At 47.4% G+C, this 20,361-nt stretch overlaps 1 protein-coding gene across 1 annotated transcript in view; it reads left to right on the top strand.

Moving 5' to 3' along the window:
• LOC143967043 (testis-expressed protein 11-like) overlaps positions 1-18,832 on the top strand; it is a 35,581-nt gene extending 16,749 nt beyond the window's left edge. Inside the window, exons 7-9 of the mRNA XM_077474352.1 lie at positions 1,086-1,136; positions 1,224-1,264; positions 18,388-18,832. Coding sequence (XP_077330478.1) covers positions 1,086-1,136; positions 1,224-1,264; positions 18,388-18,572 — 277 coding nt within the window. The 3' untranslated portion in view covers positions 18,573-18,832. The remainder of the gene's footprint in view (positions 1-1,085; positions 1,137-1,223; positions 1,265-18,387) is intronic.
• Positions 18,833-20,361: the final 1,529 nt, after the last annotated feature.

The raw sequence follows: 20,361 nt of genomic DNA, 5'->3' as shown, positions 1-20,361 counted from the left end.
ATTGGTGCAAATTGATCAATGGAAGGACATATATATGCCACAACTGTAGGATCCCTCTAGAACAGGCATCACTAAATGACGGACCGCAGTCTGCACCCGGAGCGAGTCAATGCCCAGTCCGCACCGCCGCGGTCCCGCTATTTAAGAGCCATCCTGCCGCCAGCCATGACCACCCGCCGCTGTCATTCACGCAGAGCCGACAGCAAGAGGCAGGACAGCTCTGGGCGGAGGGCGAGAGCGTGATGACGTCACGCTCTCCATGTCATCTAAACAGAGAAAATTAAAAGTACTCTCTGATTGGATGAGGTAGAGGGGCAGCGTGATGATGTAATGCTCTCCACATCATCTAAACACAGAAAATGCAAAGCGCTCTCTGATTTGATGAGGTAGAGAGGCAGTGTGATGACGTCACGCTCTCCACATCATCTAAACACAGAAAATGCAAAGCGCTCTCTGATTGGATGAGGTAGAGGGGTAGCGTGATGACTTAAATCTCTCCACGTCATCTAAACACATAAAAAGTAAAGCGCTCTCTGATTGGATGAGGTAGAGGGGCAGCGTGATGACGTCACACTCTGCACGTCATCTAAACAGAGAAAACACAAAGTACTCTCTGATTGGATTAGGTAGAAAGGCAGCGTGATGACGTCACACTCTCCACACCATCTAAGCAGAGAAAACACAAAGTACTCTCTGATTGGATGAGGTAGAGAGGCAGCGTGATGTCATCGCGCTCTCCACGTCATCTAAAGAGAGAAAATGCAAAACGCTCTCTGAGTGGATTAGGTAGAGCCGCAGCGTGATGACGTCACACTCTCCACGCCATCTAAGCAGAGAAAATGCAAAGCGCTCTCTGATTGGATTAGGTAGAGCGCAGCGTGATGACGTCATGCTCTCCATCTCATCTAATCACAGAAGAGGCAAAGCGCTCTCTGAATGGCACCCCACTCACACTTGTTCATTTAGGGTGCAGTTAAATGCATTTGAAAACTGCCCATATAATACATTGTGAGCTCCATGACATTCTAGTGATGGGCGTTGGTCAGCAGTAATCATTTTTATTTGGTGTGTTTTTGTACTCTTAGGTGTTTGGTGCGCTTGGCACTGAAGGAGGAGCCTGAAGACCAAGGCGGGAGGTAAACCAGGAGAAGTCCTTTTCACTTCAATCTGATCTTCAGCCTGTGACCGCCTGTAATGGGGGCAAATCTTTTCTATCTCCCCAGAGACCAGAACACAGAAGCTTTGATGTCCTATATAGATATAGGTATGGGCGGCTCTACTTTTCTTTATCTCACCCCCCCCATTCAGCACTCACCCCCATATTCCCAGATTGGATTCAGCGGGGAAAGGGCTTGAGCCTCTGTCTTTTTTTATTGTTGTCTGTGGCCTTATTAGAGAAATTTCTTCTCATTTCCTGTCACGACAGGAAGTGATGGTGAAGCTCTACAATGGGGACACAGACACATTGTTAGTAGAGTGGGGGGGGGGGGATTAGAACTTCTGACAACGATTCTTTTATTTTATTGTTGTCATCCGATGTCATGGGAAAGGTGTAAATATAGAGATATTTGAATATTGGGCTGCACCCCAAAAGGGATTCCACAATCACCCTGGGTTGTGATAGATGAGTGAATCCAGAAATGAAGTGTCACCCCATGATATCCAACTTCCAAGTAGAAGTTTATTTTTTTATTTTGCAAATCCAGCACGTTTCAGGGGCCGTAACTCTGCCCCCCTTCATCAGGGCCCAAGGAGCTGAAACAATGTATGTGAATGGAATGATCAGTATATAATTGGATGTTGTTGGAGAGTTGTGAGTTTGCAGAGCGTCCGTCAGCGGAGCGGCTGGCTCAAACATCCGGATGTGTCATTCATTGCTTTATTTCCTTAAGCTCTGATAAAGGGGGCAGAGTTACGTCCCTGAAACGCATTGACATTGCAAACAATCTACCACTCTACTAAACTTGGACTTGAATAATACAGTGTAGCAGTTTAATTCTAACAAGCCCACACCTCCTACGAGTTTCTACGGGGCGAGTGAGTAAGCCAAAAATTATTTTTTTGTACCCTTTTTCCGACAAACTGAGCGGGATATGGGAAAGGTAAGGGTTTTAGGGTGGGGGAGTCACAAAGTGGAGATTAGGGTTAAAGTTCATATGTCAAAGGTTAGTTGGGGTTAGGGTTAGAATTTAGAGTTAGGGTTAGGGTAAAAGTTAGGGTTAGGGTTAGGTTTTATGGGGTAGGGGTAGGGTTAAGGGGTAGGGTTATGGTTAAGGGTTAGGGGTAGGGTTAAGGGTTAGGGGTAGGTTTATGGTTAAGAGTTAGGGGTAGGGTTAAGGGGTAGGGTTAAAGGTTAGGGATTAGGGGTAGAATTATGGTGAGGAGTAGCGTTAAGGGTTAGGGGTTAGGTTTTCTGGGTTATGGTTAGGGGTAGGCTTAAGGGGTAGTGGTAGGGTAGGGTTAAGGGTTAGGGTAAGGTTTTCTGGGCTAAGGTTAAGGGTAGGGTTAAGGGGTAGGGTAGGGGTTAGGTTTTCTGGGTTAGGGTTAGGGGTTAGGTTTTCTGGTTTATGGTTAGGGGTAGGGTTAAGGGGTAGGGGTAGAGTTAAGGGTTATCGTTAGAGGGTTAGGGTTAGGGGTTATGTTTTCTGGGTTATGGTAAGGGGTAGGGTTAAGAGTTAGGGTTAGGGGTTAGGTTTTCTGGGTTAAGGTTAGGGGTAGGGTTAAGGGGTAGTGGTAGGGTTAAGGGTTAGAGTTAAGGGTTAGGTTTTCTGGGCTAAGGTTAAGGGTAGGGTTAAGGGGTAGGGTAGGGGTTAGGTTTTCTGGGTTAGGGTTGGAGGGTTAGGTTTTCTGGTTTATGGTAGGGTTAAGGGTTAAGGGGTAGGGGTAGAGTTAAGGGTTATCGTTAGAGGGTTAGGGGTTATGTTTTCTGGGTTATGGTAAGGGGTAGGGTTAAGAGTTAGGGTTAGGGGTTAGGTTTTCTGGGTTAAGGTTAGGGGTAGGGTTAAGGGGTAGTGGTAGGGTTAAGGGTTAGAGTTAAGGGTTAGGTTTTCTGGGCTAAGGTTAAGGGTAGGGTTAAGGGGTAGGGTAGGGGTTAGGTTTTCTGGGTTAGGGTTGGAGGGTTAGGTTTTCTGGTTTATGGTAGGGTTAAGGGTTATCGTTAGAGGGTTAGGGGTTAGGTTTTCTGGGTTATGGTAAGGGGTAGTGTTAAGGTTAAGGGGTAGGGTTAAGACTTAGGGTTAGGGGTTAGGTTTTCTGGGTTAAGGTTAGGGGTAGGATTAAGGGGTATGGGTAGGATTAAGGGGTATGGGTAGGGTTAAGGGTTAGGGTTAGCAGTTTAGTTTTTTTGGGTTAGGGTTAGAGGGTTAGGTTTTCTGGGTTAAGGGTAAGGATAGGGGTTACTGTTAGGGGTTAAGTTTTCTGGGTTATGGTTAGTGGTAGGGTTAGGGTTAGGGGTTAGGTTTTTTGGGTTAGGGTTAGAGGGTTAGGGGTTAGGTTTTCTGGGTTAAGGTTAAGGATAGGTGTTAGGGTTAGGGGTTACGTTTTCTTGGTTATGGTTAGGGTTAGGGGTTAGGTTTTCTGGTTTATGGTTAGGGGTAGGGTTAAGGGGTAGGGGTAGAGTTAAGGGTTATCGTTAGAGGGTTAGGGTTAGGGGTTATGTTTTCTGGGTTATGGTAAGGGGTAGGGTTAAGAGTTAGGGTTAGGGGTTAGGTTTTCTGGGTTAAGGTTAGGGGTAGGGTTAAGGGGTAGTGGTAGGGTTAAGGGTTAGAGTTAAGGGTTAGGTTTTCTGGGCTAAGGTTAAGGGTAGGGTTAAGGGGTAGGGTAGGGGTTAGGTTTTCTGGGTTAGGGTTGGAGGGTTAGGTTTTCTGGTTTATGGTAGGGTTAAGGGTTATCGTTAGAGGGTTAGGGGTTAGGTTTTCTGGGTTATGGTAAGGGGTAGTGTTAAGGTTAAGGGGTAGGGTTAAGACTTAGGGTTAGGGGTTAGGTTTTCTGGGTTAAGGTTAGGGGTAGGATTAAGGGGTATGGGTAGGATTAAGGGGTATGGGTAGGGTTAAGGGTTAGGGTTAGCGGTTTCGTTTTTTTGGGTTAGGGTTAGAGGGTTAGGTTTTCTGGGTTAAGGGTAAGGATAGGGGTTACTGTTAGGGGTTAAGTTTTCTGGGTTATGGTTAGTGGTAGGGTTAGGGTTAGGGGTTAGGTTTTTTGGGTTAGGGTTAGAGGGTTAGGGGTTAGGTTTTCTGGGTTAAGGTTAAGGATAGGTGTTAGGGTTAGGGGTTACGTTTTCTTGGTTATGGTTAGGGTTAGGGGTTAGGTTTTCTGGTTTATGGTTAGGGGTAGGGTTAAGGGGTAGGGGTAGAGTTAAGGGTTATCGTTAGAGGGTTAGGGGTTATGTTTTCTGGGTTATGGTAAGGGGTAGGGTTAAGAGTTAGGGTTAGGGGTTAGGTTTTCTGGGTTAAGGTTAGGGGTAGGGTTAAGGGGTAGTGGTAGGGTTAAGGGTTAGAGTTAAGGGTTAGGTTTTCTGGGCTAAGGTTAAGGGTAGGGTTAAGGGGTAGGGTAGGGGTTAGGTTTTCTGGGTTAGGGTTGGAGGGTTAGGTTTTCTGGTTTATGGTAGGGTTAAGGGTTATCGTTAGAGGGTTAGGGGTTAGGTTTTCTGGGTTATGGTAAGGGGTAGTGTTAAGGTTAAGGGGTAGGGTTAAGACTTAGGGTTAGGGGTTAGGTTTTCTGGGTTAAGGTTAGGGGTAGGATTAAGGGGTATGGGTAGGATTAAGGGGTATGGGTAGGGTTAAGGGTTAGGGTTAGCGGTTTAGTTTTTTTGGGTTAGGGTTAGAGGGTTAGGTTTTCTGGGTTAAGGGTAAGGATAGGGGTTACTGTTAGGGGTTAAGTTTTCTGGGTTATGGTTAGTGGTAGGGTTAGGGTTAGGGGTTAGGTTTTTTGGGTTAGGGTTAGAGGGTTAGGGGTTAGGTTTTCTGGGTTAAGGTTAAGGATAGGTGTTAGGGTTAGGGGTTACGTTTTCTTGGTTATGGTTAGGGGTAGGGTTAGGGTTAAGGGGTAAGGTTAAGGGTTAGGGTTAGGTTTTCTGGGTTATGGTTAGGGTTAAGGGTTAAGTGTTAGGGGTTAGGTTTACTTGGTTAGGGTTAGAGGGTTAGGGGTTAGGTTTTCTGGTTTATGGTTAGGGGTAGGGTTAAGGAGTAGGGGTAGAGTTAAGGGTTAGGGTTAGGGATTGGTTTTCTGGGTTATGGTAAGGGGTTAGGTTTTCTGGGTAATGGTTAAGGGTAGGGTTAGGGGGTATGGGTATGGTTAAGGGTTAGGGGTTAGGTTTTTTGGGTAAGGGTTAGGGTTAGAGGGTTAGGTTTTCTGGGTTAAGGTTAAGGATAGGGGTTAGGATTAGGGTTTAAGTTTTCTGGGTTATGGTTAGGGTTAAGGGGTAGGGGTAGGGTTAAGAGTTAGGGTTAGAGGTCAGGTTTTCTGGGTAAAGGTTAAGAGTAGGGTTAGGCCTAAGGGGTATGGGTAAGGGTTAGGGTTAGGGGTTAGGTTTTCTGGGCTAAGGTTGGGGGTAGGGTTAAAGGGTATGGGTAGGGTTAAGGGGTATGGGTATGGTTAAGGGGTATGGGTAGGGTTAAGGGTTAGGGTTAGGGGTTAGGTTTTTTGGGTTAGGGTTAGGGTTAGAGGGTTAGGTTTTGTGGGTTAAGGTTAAGGATAGGGGTTAGGGTTAGGGGTTAAGTTTTCTGGGTTATGGTTGGGGTAGGGTTAGGGTTAAGGGGTAGGGTTAGGGTTAGGGGTTGGGTTTTTTGGGTTAGGGTTAGAGGGTTAGGGTTAGGGGTTAGGTTTTCTGGGTTAAGGTTAAGGATAGGGGTTAGGGTTAGGGGTTAAGTTTTCACCAACCACTTTGCATATTATTTGATATATTCTGCGATTCTTTACTTTCCAAATATGCTGCAGAAATCTCCCTCTACTGAGTCTGGCTGCAGCCATTTTAACTGCGGGCAGCTGAAGCTGCTGCCTCTTCACTTTCTGGATTTACGCAGACACACAGAGGCTCGGCTCCAGCTCTGCAACTCTCATTGGCCCTCTTATAACTCATCCCCCCTCTCCCTTCCTGGATTTACACATAGGCATGCCTCCAGCTGCTGTCTCTCTCCTCATTGCACAGATTGATAGCATTAATCCCAAACACACCCCCAAGACCACCACTGCCTTGCTAAAGAAGCTGAGGGTAAAGGTGATGGACTGGCCAAGCATGTCTCCAGACCTAAACACTATTGATCATCTGTGGGACATCTTCAGACAGAAGTTGGAGGAGCGCAAGGTCTCCAACACCCACCAGCTCTGTGATGTTGTCATGGAGGAGGGGAAGAGGACTCCAGTGACAACCTGTGAAGCTCTGGTGACCTCCATGCCCAAGAGGGTTAAGGCAGTTCTGAAAAATAATGGTGGCCACACAAAATATTGACACTTTGGGCCCAGTTTGGAGATTTTCACTTAGGGGTGTAGTGACTTTGGTTGCCAGCGGTTTAGACATTAATGGCTGTGTGTTGAGTTATTTTGAGGGGACAGCAAATTTACACCGATATACAAACTGTACACTCACTACTTTACATTGTAGACAAGTGTTGTCACATGAAAAGATTTACACAAATGTCACTGAGGGATGTACTTACTTTTGTCAGATAAGATATATATATATATATATATATATATATATATATATATATATATATATTGTGACAGAGCGAGGCTCTGTCCTTATGAAATTGGAGGAAAAAGAGACACAGACACAGAGTTTGCATATCAGCGGACTGCAAGACTACAGAGTGTAGCGTTTAAATGGAGAAAACTGCTCTGTCAGTTTTCTCCAGGTTTTGCTAGCTCCAAATGGGATTCTGTCGTTTGGAGATCCCTGAGAGTCATGGGTGGGACGGGATCTCCAACCCTGTGTCCGGGTCTTGACGATAGCGAGCAGGGTGTGTGCCCAGCTGCACACAGCCCATATAACGAGGGACTGTTGGGAGTAGAATGTGGAGGATGGTGGAGTGTGAGCAGCTTGCTGCTGCTGCTGCTGCTGCTGCTGCTGCTGCTTGAAGACAAGCCTGTGTTTGAAGAGTGGTCTGCCCTGTGTAGTCCATATAAGGGACTGGGAAAGGCTGACAGCCTTGAGAGTCAGGAAGACTAAGGAAGCCAGTGAGTCCAGGGGGCTGGAAAGAATCGATAAATCTGTTGGGAGCAAGCAGAGGAACTGCTGACAATTGAGAGCCAGGTGGCTTGGTATGTTTTCATTTGTGTGCTGAATGAAGTTAAACCCCTGCGTGGGATTCCTGGATGGACTATTGTTTTGTTTTTCCTTTAATAAACGTGGACTACCAGGCCCTTGACTATAAATGCCTGCCTGATGTGGACTGAAAATGCATCTAACCACTTGAGCTAAACACCCCAATGTCACAAGTGGTGCTCGAATGTGGGCATGTAGATGGTGGAATCCGGGTCCTTGCTCCATGGTTAGTGGCATCAGGAACTACTGCTAGATGTGTGTGGCAGCCAGGTGAACAGCATTGCGCATAGGTATTTGATGGACTGTGTTGCATGCAGGTTGTGTACCTGTGAAGGAAGAATCAAACATCCATTTTTTTTTTTTCCCTCTGCTGAGAACTGTTACAAGCTGCTGTGTGCAAGACCGCAAGGATGGAACGGTCAAAGCAAAAAAAGGAAGCAATCCTTGCTAAAGCCAGGGAGCGGCTATTGTGGCTAGAGGGTATTTCACCACATGCCCCAGCCACACCAGAGAATTCGTCTGAGTGTGACACCGCTTTGACCCTGGGTAAATTGATCAGGTCACCCCCAGTTAAAGGAGAAGTGAAAGAGGATGTTGTTCCTGGCAGCCTGAGCCCAAAGGTGCCACAGCATGAGGCAAGGAGGCCTCTGCACTGCATGCGTTGCAGTGGGTGGGGACATGCTGTTGCCCATTGCCCCTTGTCCCAGGAATGTTCATGGAATAACCAAGCTGGACGGGAGGTTCATGAATTCTGGAACTCATCTACTAATGATTGTGATCAGCTGTGTCCTCAGAAGTGGTATCCCATGGCAACGAGAGAGAGACAGTGATGGAGGAGATGCCAAGAAGTGAGCTCAGCATGGCCTGAGAAGATGTCTCCACCTTGTAGGGCAGGTAAAAAGGGGCCAGTGACATGTGAGACAGTGAATGAATGGTTCAAGCGGAATCGCAAAGAGTGGGGTGCAGTGCAAGGGGCTCAGATCTTGGCCTCTGACTATATGCAACCCATGCTGCCTACAGAGGAGGTGGGAGACTTCCTTGTAAGATTTGAAAAAGTTGCTGTAAAGAGAAAATGGCCTAGGGACCGGTGGCCAAAACTGCTGCAAACCTTATTGCGGATAGAGTTCCGGTCGGTTTACCATTTGATGGATGGGGACCAGGATGACTACTGCAAGTTTAAAGAGGAAATCCTTCTTAGAGGAGAGTTCCATCATATCACGGGCCACCAGCAATGCTCCAGGATGGGATAAGTGTCACCGGAAGACCTAGGTTTTGGAAATCCAGAGAAATGCAAGGTTTTGTGTCATGGCCCCTTAGGGAAAGGGGTCAGCCCAGAAAGGAGAGCACATCAGCCTGAATCATGCATGAGGTATAGCCAACCAGATTTGGAGTGCAAGTCTGCAGTTACCCCTAGCAACCGGGATCTTGTGTTACCTACAGGGGGCGTCAGTGGATCCAGAAAGGCTGCAGTTTTTCTCCATGGCCACATGGGGGAGTCAGCCTGTGGAGACACCACACCTGTGAGACAAGGCACTCAAGTGAAGGATATGACACCAGCTGTGGGAACTGGTAAGACTGTTTCAGTTTATGATGCTGAACCCAGTGATGTGAGAGTATGTCCAGTGGGGAGATCCGCAGTACAAGTGGACATAGACTTGCTGCAGTGTGCTACTCAGAGCAATGGGGAGGCACAGCGTAAAGTCCAACTAGCCACAGGGCTAAATACTGAAAAGGACATGGGGACTCTGCATGTGCCTGCTATGATCCAGCAGATGGCTGGGAAAAATTAGCTAGGGGTTACCCAAACAGTGCTGATACCATGTTCCCTAGTGACAGCTGCTGCAGGGTTGCCCAGGGAAACTTCCAAGAAGCCAACAGTGATGGAGCCGAGAGTTTTCCAGGTCAGCTATGGAGCTGCCCAAGTAGGTAAGAGTGCTCCTTTACAGAGAACGGATGCTGTGAGGAGTCACTCAGAGATTGTGGTGGATCATAGACAACCTACAAAAGCAGTAGCTATGTCTCCATGTAATGAGAATATTGATGGTCATGCCGACAATAGTGTTGGCCAATGTGATGTTATTGGTAATGTTATGACTGAGTCACACAGTGAGAGAGTGTGGGCGCAGCCCCACAACCCTACGTGTAGCCCAGTGGGCAAGGGGTTAATTCAGCCTGCAAAAGCTGAGTGTACAAAGCTGGATGTGTCTGTAGTGCCACCAGAAAAAGGTGTTCAAAATGGTGTGTTGCACCAAGCTTTAGGTGACGAAGCATCACCCCAATGCAACATTGGTAAAAGTGTGGTGTCACAAAATTATGTATATAGAAGTGACGAATGTGCAGTTGAAGCTATTGAATCCCAGGTTTCTGTATGGCCTTCTACAGCAGGTGATGCAACGCTGTGGAACTCCCATGAGGTAACCACAATGGACTGGGACAGCTGTGCCAAACAATTGCTAGCCATGCTGGGTAAGGCTAGCTTAAGTAACAAGGGTGTGGACACAACTGCTATGCCAGACAGGGGGATCGCAGAGCCGCCGGTGGTTGAGCGCGTCTTGGTCCCTGCAAAGGTTGCTGCCCTCCAGTCTGAAGAAACAGTTCAGGGCACTGGCATCGCAGATGTGTTGTCCACAGCCCCACAGCTAAATAATGTTGAGTATCAAAGTGATAGTGTGACTTGTAATGACCTGTAGCAGTTCACTAACACAGGTGCAGAAGGGATAAGTGTGAGACATGTGTCTGACAGCGCTCCAGGGGAGCAACAGGCTGTGATGATGGGTACCTCCAAGTAGGATTAGGTCTCTTCAAGTGTCTCACCCTCTCAACCTGATGATGAGCCTGTCACGTACCTTAAGGCAGAGCCCGGAGTGCAGGGAGTGGCTTCTCGTAGACCTGACTCGAGAGACCCTGGTAGTGATGACAGGGGCTCGGGAGCACAGAGGGGCACAAGTGCCTGACTGGATGGTAGATGTAAGAAGCAGCAGACCGTTGATGGTGGAGGTGTATTGTAGTCCAGTAGCGGAATGCAGGCAAAGGTAAGGTTCAGCAGACAGCAGAAGGATTCCTGTAGTCCGGCAACGGGATGCAAGTGATCGCAGGGTACAGCGAACAATGGGAGGGGTTCTGTAGTCCGACAGCGGATGCAGGTGAAAACGGGATACTGCGGGAAGTGGGAAGAGTCCAGTAGTCTGCAGCAAGAGGTAGAAGGCAACAAGCGCAGAGGGAGTAACAGCCGGGTATGGTGGAAGACTGGGAGGTGTCCTGTAGTACAGCAGCGGTGAACAGGCAACTTACAGTTGACGGATGGTGTTACAGTCCAGGTCAGGCACAGGCGGGCAGATCAGGTACAGAAACGGAATCCAGAAGAGTAGTCGGGTACAAAGCCAAAGTTGGGGGGCAGGCAGCAAACAGCAGAGTCGGGAACAGGCCGGGTTCAATACGGATCAGGATACGGATGAAGGTTCAGGTTCAGATACAGGTTGCCAGGAAGCACGGGAACGCTGTTGATCAGGCAGCAAGGCAGTGAAGCATGGATCCAGTTTAAATAGCGCTATTGGCGCCAATTGCGTCAAACGGCCACGCGCGCACCCGCGTGCGCGCCGCTGATCGCGGTAACGCTCTTGAAACTGCGCAAAAGATCTCCTGCGACTTACGCCGCTCGGACGCCTGTGAGAAGGATCTTCCTGACATTGCCCCCCTCCAATGGGCAGCCTCCGGATGCCCAACTGGGACATCTTACCTGGGTGAGATCTTTTGAATGCCAGAACCAACCTCTTGGCGTGGATACCAGTCTCTGGTTCCCAGGAGTTTTCTTCTGGCCCATACCCCTTCCACTTCACTAGATATTGGACCTGGTTGCGTCTCTTTCTGCAATCTAAAATCGCTTCAACTTCAAATTCCTCCTCACCATTAATAAGCACAGGTTCAGGAGGACCCACGTTCCCATCAGTAAAGGGATCCTGGATTGAAGGTTTTAAAAGGGACACATGAAACACTGGGTGAATACGCAGCGATTCCGGTAATTTCAGTTCATAAGCCACATTATTAATTTTCCTGGTTATTGGGAAGGGACCCACAAATCTTGGGCCCAGTTTTCTAGATGGACATGTTAATTTCAAATTCAGAGTAGACAGCCAAACTAAATCCCCAGGTTTTAGATCGAGCTCCCCTCTCCTCTTTTTGTCAAAAACCGCCTTGTTGCGTTCTTGGGTCCTTGCCATCGTCTCCTGAAGCAACTTGTTATTGGTACAGAAAAAGTTCAAAGTTTCTTGAGCCGCCGGAACCGTACATTCTGGGATGTTGGCTGATAAGAACTGAGGGTGAAAACCATAGTTCGCGAAAAAGGGAGACTTACTTGTTGCAGAATGAACAGAGTTATTGTAGGCGAACTCGGCAAGTGGTAAAAGGGATACCCAATCGTCTTGCGAAAAAGAAGAATAACAACGCAAATATTGCTCAAGGGTCTGGTTTGTTCGTTCAGTCTGGCCATTGGTCTGGGGATGGTAGGCAGAAGAGAACGAAAGGTCAATTTTCAGGGACTTACACAAAGCTCTCCAAAATTTTGATGTAAATTGCACCCCACGATCGGAAACAATGTTTGCAGGTATACCGTGGAGCCTTACTATCTCCTTAATGAAGATCCTTGCGGTCTCAGGGGCAGAAGGTGTACCCTTCATGGGCAGAAAGTGAGCCATTTTGGAAAATCTGTCAACCACCACAAGGATAGTGGTATAGCCTTCTGACGGTGGTAATTCTACAATAAAGTCTATGGAAATCATTCTCCAAGGTCTTTCCGGAATGGGAAGTGGTTTCAGCAACCCCCAGGCTTTGGTCTTGCTACCCTTGTTCTGGGTACAGGTGATGCATGATTCTACATAAAGCTTACAGTCTCTTAGCAGCTGAGGCCACCAGAAGGTGCGTTGGAGAAGTTTGGCGGTCTTGTGTACCCCAAAGTGGCCGGCCAGTTTGTGGTCGTGGCAAGATTTGAGAACAGCAACCCGTAGTTGTTGGGGCACGTAGATTTTATTTTCATGCCATAACAAATCATTGCTAGAGTGTAGGGTGGTGTTTGATGGGTGCGAAGCCGAAGATGAAGCTTGCTTGAGTTGGGATAAAAGATCTTCCTGGAGCATAAGGAAATTTCTGGGTGCAAGGATGGTATCTGTAGATTGAAGAACTTCGGGTTCGCTGAACATCCGAGACAGCGTGTCGGGTTTGGTGTTTTTCGATCCGGGCCTATAGGTAATGTGGAAGGAAAATCTTGTAAAGAAAAGTGCCCATCTGGCCTGACGCGGCTTCAGCCTCTTAGCAGTCTTCAAATACTCTAAGTTCTTGTGGTCAGTGTATACCAGAATGGGATGAGCTGCTCCCTCCAGGAGATAGCGCCATTCCTCAAGTGCAGCTTTGATAGCGAGTAGCTCCCTGTCCCCGACATCATAATTCCTCTCCGCTTCAGACAACTTACGTGAGAAGAACGCCACCGGATGCAATAAGGCCTTGGGGCCCTGTCTCTGAGAGAGGACTGCCCCCACTGCAATTTCGGATGCATCCACCTCGAGGATGTAGGGTAGCGCAGAATTAGGGTGCTTCAGGACAGATGCTGACACAAACTGCTCTTTAAGCGCAGAGGGAGTAACAAGCGCAGAGGGAGTAACAGCCGGGTATGGTGGAAGACTGGGAGGTGTCCTGTAGTACAGCAGCGGTGAACAGGCAACTTACAGTTGACGGATGGTGTTACAGTCCAGGTCAGGCACAGGCGGGCAGATCAGGTACAGAAACGGAATCCAGAAGAGTAATCGGGTACAAAGCCAAAGTCGGGGGGCAGGCAGCAAACAGCAGAGTCGGGAACAGGCCGGGTTCAATACGGATCAGGATACGGATGCAGGTTCAGGTTCAGATACAGGTTACCAGGAAGCACGGGAACGCTGTTGATCAGGCAGCAAGGCAGTGAAGCATGGATCCAGTTTAAATAGCGCTATTGGCGCCAATTGCGTCAAACGGCCGTGCGCGCACGCGCGCACCGCTGATCGCGGTAACGCTCTTGAAACTGCGCAAAAGATCTCCTGCGACTTACGCCGCTTGGACGCCTGTGAGAAGGATCTTCCTGACAGAGCCCCTCCATGTCTCGGACAGGGTAAAAGACCCTAGAAAGTTCTGGTGTTTAGATATGCGATGTTTAGAGATGACAGAAACCTTACTGGAAATGCTGGAGTTGGTAAAAATGAACTTACTGTATACTTGGGTATCTCCACCGCAGTTGGACCAGGTGGTGCTGCGTAGCACCAATGGGTGGAGCCAGGTGGTACAGGTGGTGCTGGGAAACCTTGACCAAGAGTGGAATTGGTGGGATCAATGGTTAACCATTTGGCACAGGATCTCCAGATTCTCTGTGAGCGCACTTCTAGTTATTGATTGGTATGGAAGGCACGCGGGAGAACTGCTTGAGATATCAGAGGTCTCTCCGCCCTGGGGCGGTGACTAGAAACATCTCTGCTGGTGTGGTCCGAGGTGCGGCTGAGCAGTGGTAAGTAGAGGGCGCAGATACTGCCTTACCCGCTAGGCCTCATGAGAAGGTAGGGCCCAGAATGGACTCAGCAGTAGCGGAGATGCTTTCTGTCACTGGTCCAGAGGTACAAGTTAAGGTGCCCGGAGACACTGTGGGAGAAAGTGTTAGTGTCAATATTGGTTGCCGTAACAATGTAATGTGTACACCTGAAAAACATGGTTTATGCTTGGGTCAGGGTAGTTTGTTAGAACAAGTACCCATGGAGTGTTGGACAATGGGTGAGGTGGAGCTGTGCTATGGTACAGTCGGATGTAGTCCCTCCTTAGGTCTTCTTCTAACAAACACTGAGTTGGAAAGCACTGATATGGAAAGCTGTGATCTGTTGATTTGGTTGCAGTGGGTAACAAGAGAAACTGTTTTGAACCTGAAATACCGATGGTGAAGGGTAAAATGGGTATTTGTAAGTTGAAAGGAGGGCTCAAGGAAGGCAGAGTTCCCCCAAGAAAAGTGAATAAGCCCAGGGACCCCAAAAGAAGAGGAGGGCTGAGTATAGGACAATATAGGAACCTGTTAAGATCCAGGGGGGAATGTTCCTGGAAGCGCACCCAGAAAAAGGGTTGGGCCTACGTGGCTGACAGCCAGCAAAGAGGTGTCCCAACCATAATGATGGGTGCTGGTGTTTCTCCCTCCGGATCAAAACAAAGGGGGGGAGGGGATATGTGACAGAGCGAGGCTCTGTCCTTATGAAATTGGAAGAAAAAGAGACACAGACACAGAGTTTGCATATCAGCAGACTGCAAGACTACAGAGTGTAGCATTTAAATGGAGAAAACTGCTCTGTCAGTTTTCTCCAGGTTTTGCTAGCTCCAAATGGGATTCTGTAGTTTGGAGATCCCTGAGAGTCATGGGTGGGACGGGATCTCCAACCCTGTGTCCGGGTCTTGACGATAGCGAGCAGGGTGTGTGCCCAGCTGCACACAGCCCATATAACGAGGGGCTGTTGGGAGTAGAATGTGGAGGATGGTGGAGTGTGAGCAGGATGGACTGGGAAAGGCTGACAGCCTTGAGAGTCAGGAAGACTAAGGAAGCCAGTGAGTCCAGGGGGCTGGAAAGAATCGATAAATCTGTTGGAAGCAAGCAGAGGAACTGCTGACAATTGAGAGCCAGGTTGCTTGGTATGTTTTCATTTGTGTGCTGAATGAATGGATGGGCTATTGTTTTGTTTTTCCTTTAACCACTTGACCACTGGGCACTTAAACACCCTTAACCAGACCAATTTTCAGCTTTCGGTGCTCTCGCATTTTGAATGACAATTACTCAGTCATGCAACACTGGACCTATATGAAATTTTTGTCCTTTTTTTCACACAAATAGAGCTTTCTTTTGGTGGTATTTAATCACCGCTGGGTTTTTAATTTTTTGTGCTATAAAAGAAAAAATACCGAAAATTCTGTAAAAAAATAATAATTTTTCTTTGTTTCTGTTAGAAAATTTAGCAGATTAGTAATTTTTTCTTCATAAATTTTGGCCAAAATTTATACTACTACATATCTTTGGTAAAAATAAGTACAAATTGGTGGATATTATATGGTCTTTGTGAAAGTTATAGAGCCAACAAGCTATGGTGCCAATATCTGAAAATTGATCACACCTGAAGTACTGACGGCCTATTTCAATTCTTGAGACCCTAACATGCCAGAAAAGTACAAATACCCCCCAAATGACCCCTTTTTGGAAAGAAGACATTCCAAGGTATTTAGTAAGAGGCATGATGAGTTTGTCATTTTTTTCCCACAATTCTTTGCAAAATCAAGATATTTTTTTTACTTTTTATTTTTTTTTTCACAAAATTGTCATATTATCAGGTTATTTCTCACACACAGCATATGCATACCACAAATTACACCCCAAAACACATTCTGCTATTACTCCCGAGTATGGTGATACCACATGTGTGAGACTTTTACACAGTGCGGCCACATACAGAGGCCTAACATGCAGGGAGCGCCATCAGGTGTTCTGGAGCACCCAGGACAATTCTGACATTTCTCTCCTACATGTAAAAATCATCATTTATTTGCTAGAAAAGTACATAGAACTCCAAAACATTATATATGTTTTTTTAGCAAACACCCTGGAGAATACAATGGTGGTCTTTGCAACTTTTTATCTCGCACGGTATTTGCGCAGTAATTTTTCAAATGCTTTTTTTTGGAAAAAAAACAGTTTTGTGCTTAAAAAAAAAAACACAGTAAAGTTAGCCCAATTTTTGCATAATGTGAAAGATGAAGTTACGCTGAGTAAATAGATACCTAATATGTCACTCTTCAAAATTGCACACGCTCGTGGAATTGCGGCAAACGTTGCTACTTAAAAATCCCCATAGGCGACGATTTAAATTTTTTTTACTGGTTATATGTTTTGAGTTACAGAGGAGGTCTAGGGCTAGAATTATTGCTCTCGCTCTAACGTTCGCAGCGATACCTCACATGTGTGGTTTGAACACCATTTTCATATGTGGGTGGGACTTACGTATGCGTTCGCTTCTGCATGCGAGCACATGGGGACAGGGGCGCTTTAAAAAAAACATTTTTTTTATTGTTCATTTTACTTTATTTATTTTAGTTTGACATTTTTTTTCCCCAAAAATAATTTTTTTGATCACTTTTATTCCTATTACAAGTGAGATATGGGGTCAATAAGACCCCACATCTCACCTCTAAGCTGGGAAGCCTGAAAAAAAAAAAGATTCTGGCTTTGATCGTATTAGCGATTCGGTAGAAGCACCGGAGGGCGGCGGGAGGGGGGGGGATGTCTATGGCTGGGTATTGCAGGGTATCACCGACTATGGCTGGGTATCTCAGAGTATGGCTGGGTATCTCAGAGTATGGCGTTGCAGAGTATTGCATTGCAGGGTATTGGCGGGTGTTGCAGAGTGTTGCAGGGTATTGGCGGGTGTTGCAGAGCATTGCAGAGTGTTGCAGGGTATTGGCGGGTGTTGCAGGATATTGGCGGGTGTTGCAGGGTATTGCAGAGTATTGCAGGGTGTTGCAGGGTGTTGCAGGGCATTGCGGAGTGTTGCAGGGCATTGCGGAGTGTTGCAGAGCATTGCAGAGTATTGCAGGGTGTTGCAGGGTATTGCGGAGTGTTGCGGAGTGTTGCAGGGTGTTGCGGAGTGTTGCAGGGTGTTGCAGAGTGTTGCAGAGTATTGCAGAGTGTTGCAGGGTATTGCAGAGTGTTGGCAGGGAATTGAGGGGTTAATTTTCGGTGAGCAGCGATGTGGGCACTGCAGATGCAGCCCACATCGCTGCTGACACCGATCTCTTCCCCCTCCGCTGTACCGATCGGTACAGAGAGGGGGAGGGAGGAACCGGCGTCATAACATGACGCCGGTTTGTTCACAAGTGATCACTCCGTCATTTGACGGAGCAATCACGTGGTAAACGGCCGCGGTGAGCGGCCGTTTACCGTGATTCGTGATGCGCCGGGTCCACTGGACCCAGCGGTCACGGATGTTCTCGTGTGCGCGCCCCAGGGGGCGCGCGAGAGCAGAATTCTGGGAGGCCGTTAATTAACGGCCTCTCAGAGTTAAACAACCGCCCTGAAGCCGTTAATCGGCAATGGGTGGTTGTTAAGTGGTTAATAAACGTGGGCTACCAGGCCCTTAACTATAAATGCCTGCCTGATGTGGACTGAAAATGCATCTAACCACTTGTGCTAAACACCCCATTGTCACAATATATATATATATATATATATATATATATATATATATATATATAATTAAAAACCCCCAGAGGGAAAGTTCTATTTCTGTGAAAAAAAATTATATAAATGTCATTTGAGTACAGCGCCGCAATTGTCAAGGTAACAGTGCTGAATATCAGAAAATGGCCTGGTCATGAAGGGCCGAAGCTGAAGCGGTTATAGAAACTTTTATGCTATTGTATCATGCATGGACATTATTATGCAAGGGCTCATGGGACTTGTAGTCCCACCGCTGGGCATCAAGCTGAGACTGTGAGTGCACTCCCCCCAGCCAGGAGTTAGGGGGCAGCTCAGCACTGGAGTGCCGATTTTGACAACCAAGAAATGGAGGTCGTGGGACATAGGAGGTAAGTCCTTAGTTTGTGTATATTAGGACGTATCTCTTATGAGTAAAACACTCAAGTGGATAAAATGTATCAGTTGTTCCCTTTATTTATGTCAGGTAAATACAGATTTCTCTGCTTATAATTTGTTCAAAGTGTATGTCATGGCAAAAGCAATTTTTATTTAATTTTTTTCAGTTGTGGAAACAATGGGGGGGGGGGGGGAGAGAGGAGCAGAGCCCCTGCCTTGTTTTTATTGATATTTACTCATTTAACTGCACAATCACATTTAATGCTGCATGAATCATCTGCTCAAACTGCTCATATTTCTGGCCATGGGGGGAGGGGAGTTCAAAGTGATTTCTCAACAAAATAAAGCACGGAGACATGGATTGATGGATGGCGGAGTTGACTGTGAATAATAAAAATGGATTCAATCGTGTTTTTTTTTACGTTTGTGGTGTTCAGACGCAGTGAAGATCCGCTTTATTGGCACCGTACTCAGTAATATTTGCACTTCTATCTTTCCTCAGCTCACAAAAAGCTTGCAGAGCATCTGGCATGGAGTGGACTGTATGAAAAACGAATGGAGGAGGCTCATTGGTTCCGGAAAGTTGGTGAGGATGGGGCCGCGGGGTCAGGAAAATGTCTTCGAGAAGTCCTCACAGAACACAAACTAATACATGTTATACAGAGGAACCTCGGATTACGAGCCTAATCCGTTCCAGGAGAATGCTTGTAATCCAAAGCACTCGCATATCAAAGTGAGTTTCCCTGTAGAAGTCAGTGGAAACTAAGAAAATGATATTGCATGCAATACCGCATGTGGCCAGAGGTGGAAGGGGGGCACCAGAGAGCCTTGGAAATACTCTGGGACAGCTTGGCTGAACTCGGAAACCCTTGGAAAGGCTCTCAGGAACGGTGTATTTCCGAACGGCTCCGAACCGTTCCGAGTGTCACCGGGCCCCCCGCACCTCTGGCTAAATGTGGTACTGCACACCCCATTAGCTTGAATTATGCTAGTTTTGTGGGACAATACTCGCAAACCGAGTCAGAATAAAAAAAAAAAAAAAAAAACTGCTTGTCTTTCAAACCGCTCATTAACCGCATTACCTCTTAACCGAGGTTCCACTGTAGTCTGTAAGCCTCTTCTGTGCCCCCCCCCCCCCTACAACTTACAATAAGGCCATCAGTACCTGGTGGTGGTGCTCCAGGCTGGGGTGTAGAGCCCCCCATTAGCATTCAGGATAGTAGCCCACCCCCCTAAGGAGCCGCAGTTACACTAGGATCCCCCATCCTGCGCAGCCAGGCACACCAAATTTTCACAGGCACTCCAGAGCGAGAGATCAGTCCGTGACTTTTGTTTTTGTTATTTATTGAGGGTAATAACTTGGATAGGGATGGGAACTTATGAGATGTCCACTTGACTTTAGCAAAACCTCGGGGGGACATTCTTCCTATATACAGCTATGACCTCTTCCTCCAGCACACTCTATGGCTGGCAGACCCCAGCTGAATCACCGTTTGAATATTTGACCACTCCCAGTCAGATGTTTGCGCAATTGCCTATTACAGGAAGGAACCTCCGAGGCCCCTAGTAGTCGAAAAAACTGAGAAACAGCCTGAGGATTTCCTCCTGTGGCATGCTGATCCCAGCACCACCTCTTCAGGCACTGCCAACCCACCTGGCTGCAGCTGCCCATTTTACCAGTCCTCCTTGCTGAATTATACACCACAGTCCTCCAGACTGAGCCTGCATTCACACCTGAGCGTAGCCTTTTCAACAGTTTTTTGCGGCGTTTTTTACCGCGATTCGCTGCGTTTTTTACCGCGATTTGCGGCGAATTTGTACAGGGCAAAAGGTCACCAATGTTAACAGAAGAAAAACGCCCAAATCAGCCCGATTCGCACGTCAGAAAAGGGTCCGGAACTTGTTTGAGCTTCAGGCGACTTGGAGTGGAGATGTGAACCATCTCCATTGAGAATAATGGATTTTTTCCCCTCCAGCGTTTTGTAGCTTCAGGCGTCAAGCTACAAAACGCTCAGGTGTGAATGGGGTCTGAGTCTCACCAGCCCACCCAGCTGACTCTCAGTAGGGCTGACCTGCTTCTGCTGTCTTCTCTCCTTGTTCCCGCACCTCCAGGAAGGGTTCCCTCCATGTGCTATGGCAGGATCCTTCCAGCACCCGAAGACCTGGTCCAAGGTCACCCCTCCCCAGATTAGGGGACACCCTCAAGGGCCATGACAGCCTCCTCAGCACTCCATCTTCCACCCGACTGCCCCTGCTGGCATGACTCATACCTATTTATGAGGCGGCCTGCTCCCTGTCAGCCCTTTACTGAACATTGGCTGAGACCCTCATAGATATTCCAAACAGCTCCTCCGAACCTCCACCCATTATGTCTAGAACATTCTCCAATGTCCCAGAAAACACAGGGAGGTACCAGAGAGGCAGCCCTAACTCACTAAACCCTGACCCAGATTCCCAACTCAGCAGGTGTGGCCCG

This window comes from Lithobates pipiens, unplaced genomic scaffold (assembly GCF_037356315.1).
Source record: "Lithobates pipiens isolate NorthernLeopardFrog02 unplaced genomic scaffold, aLitPip1_a1.2 Scaffold_1, whole genome shotgun sequence".
In the NCBI taxonomy this organism is placed as follows: domain Eukaryota; kingdom Metazoa; phylum Chordata; class Amphibia; order Anura; family Ranidae; genus Lithobates; species Lithobates pipiens.
This window is presented reverse-complemented; position numbering and strand designations above follow the sequence as displayed.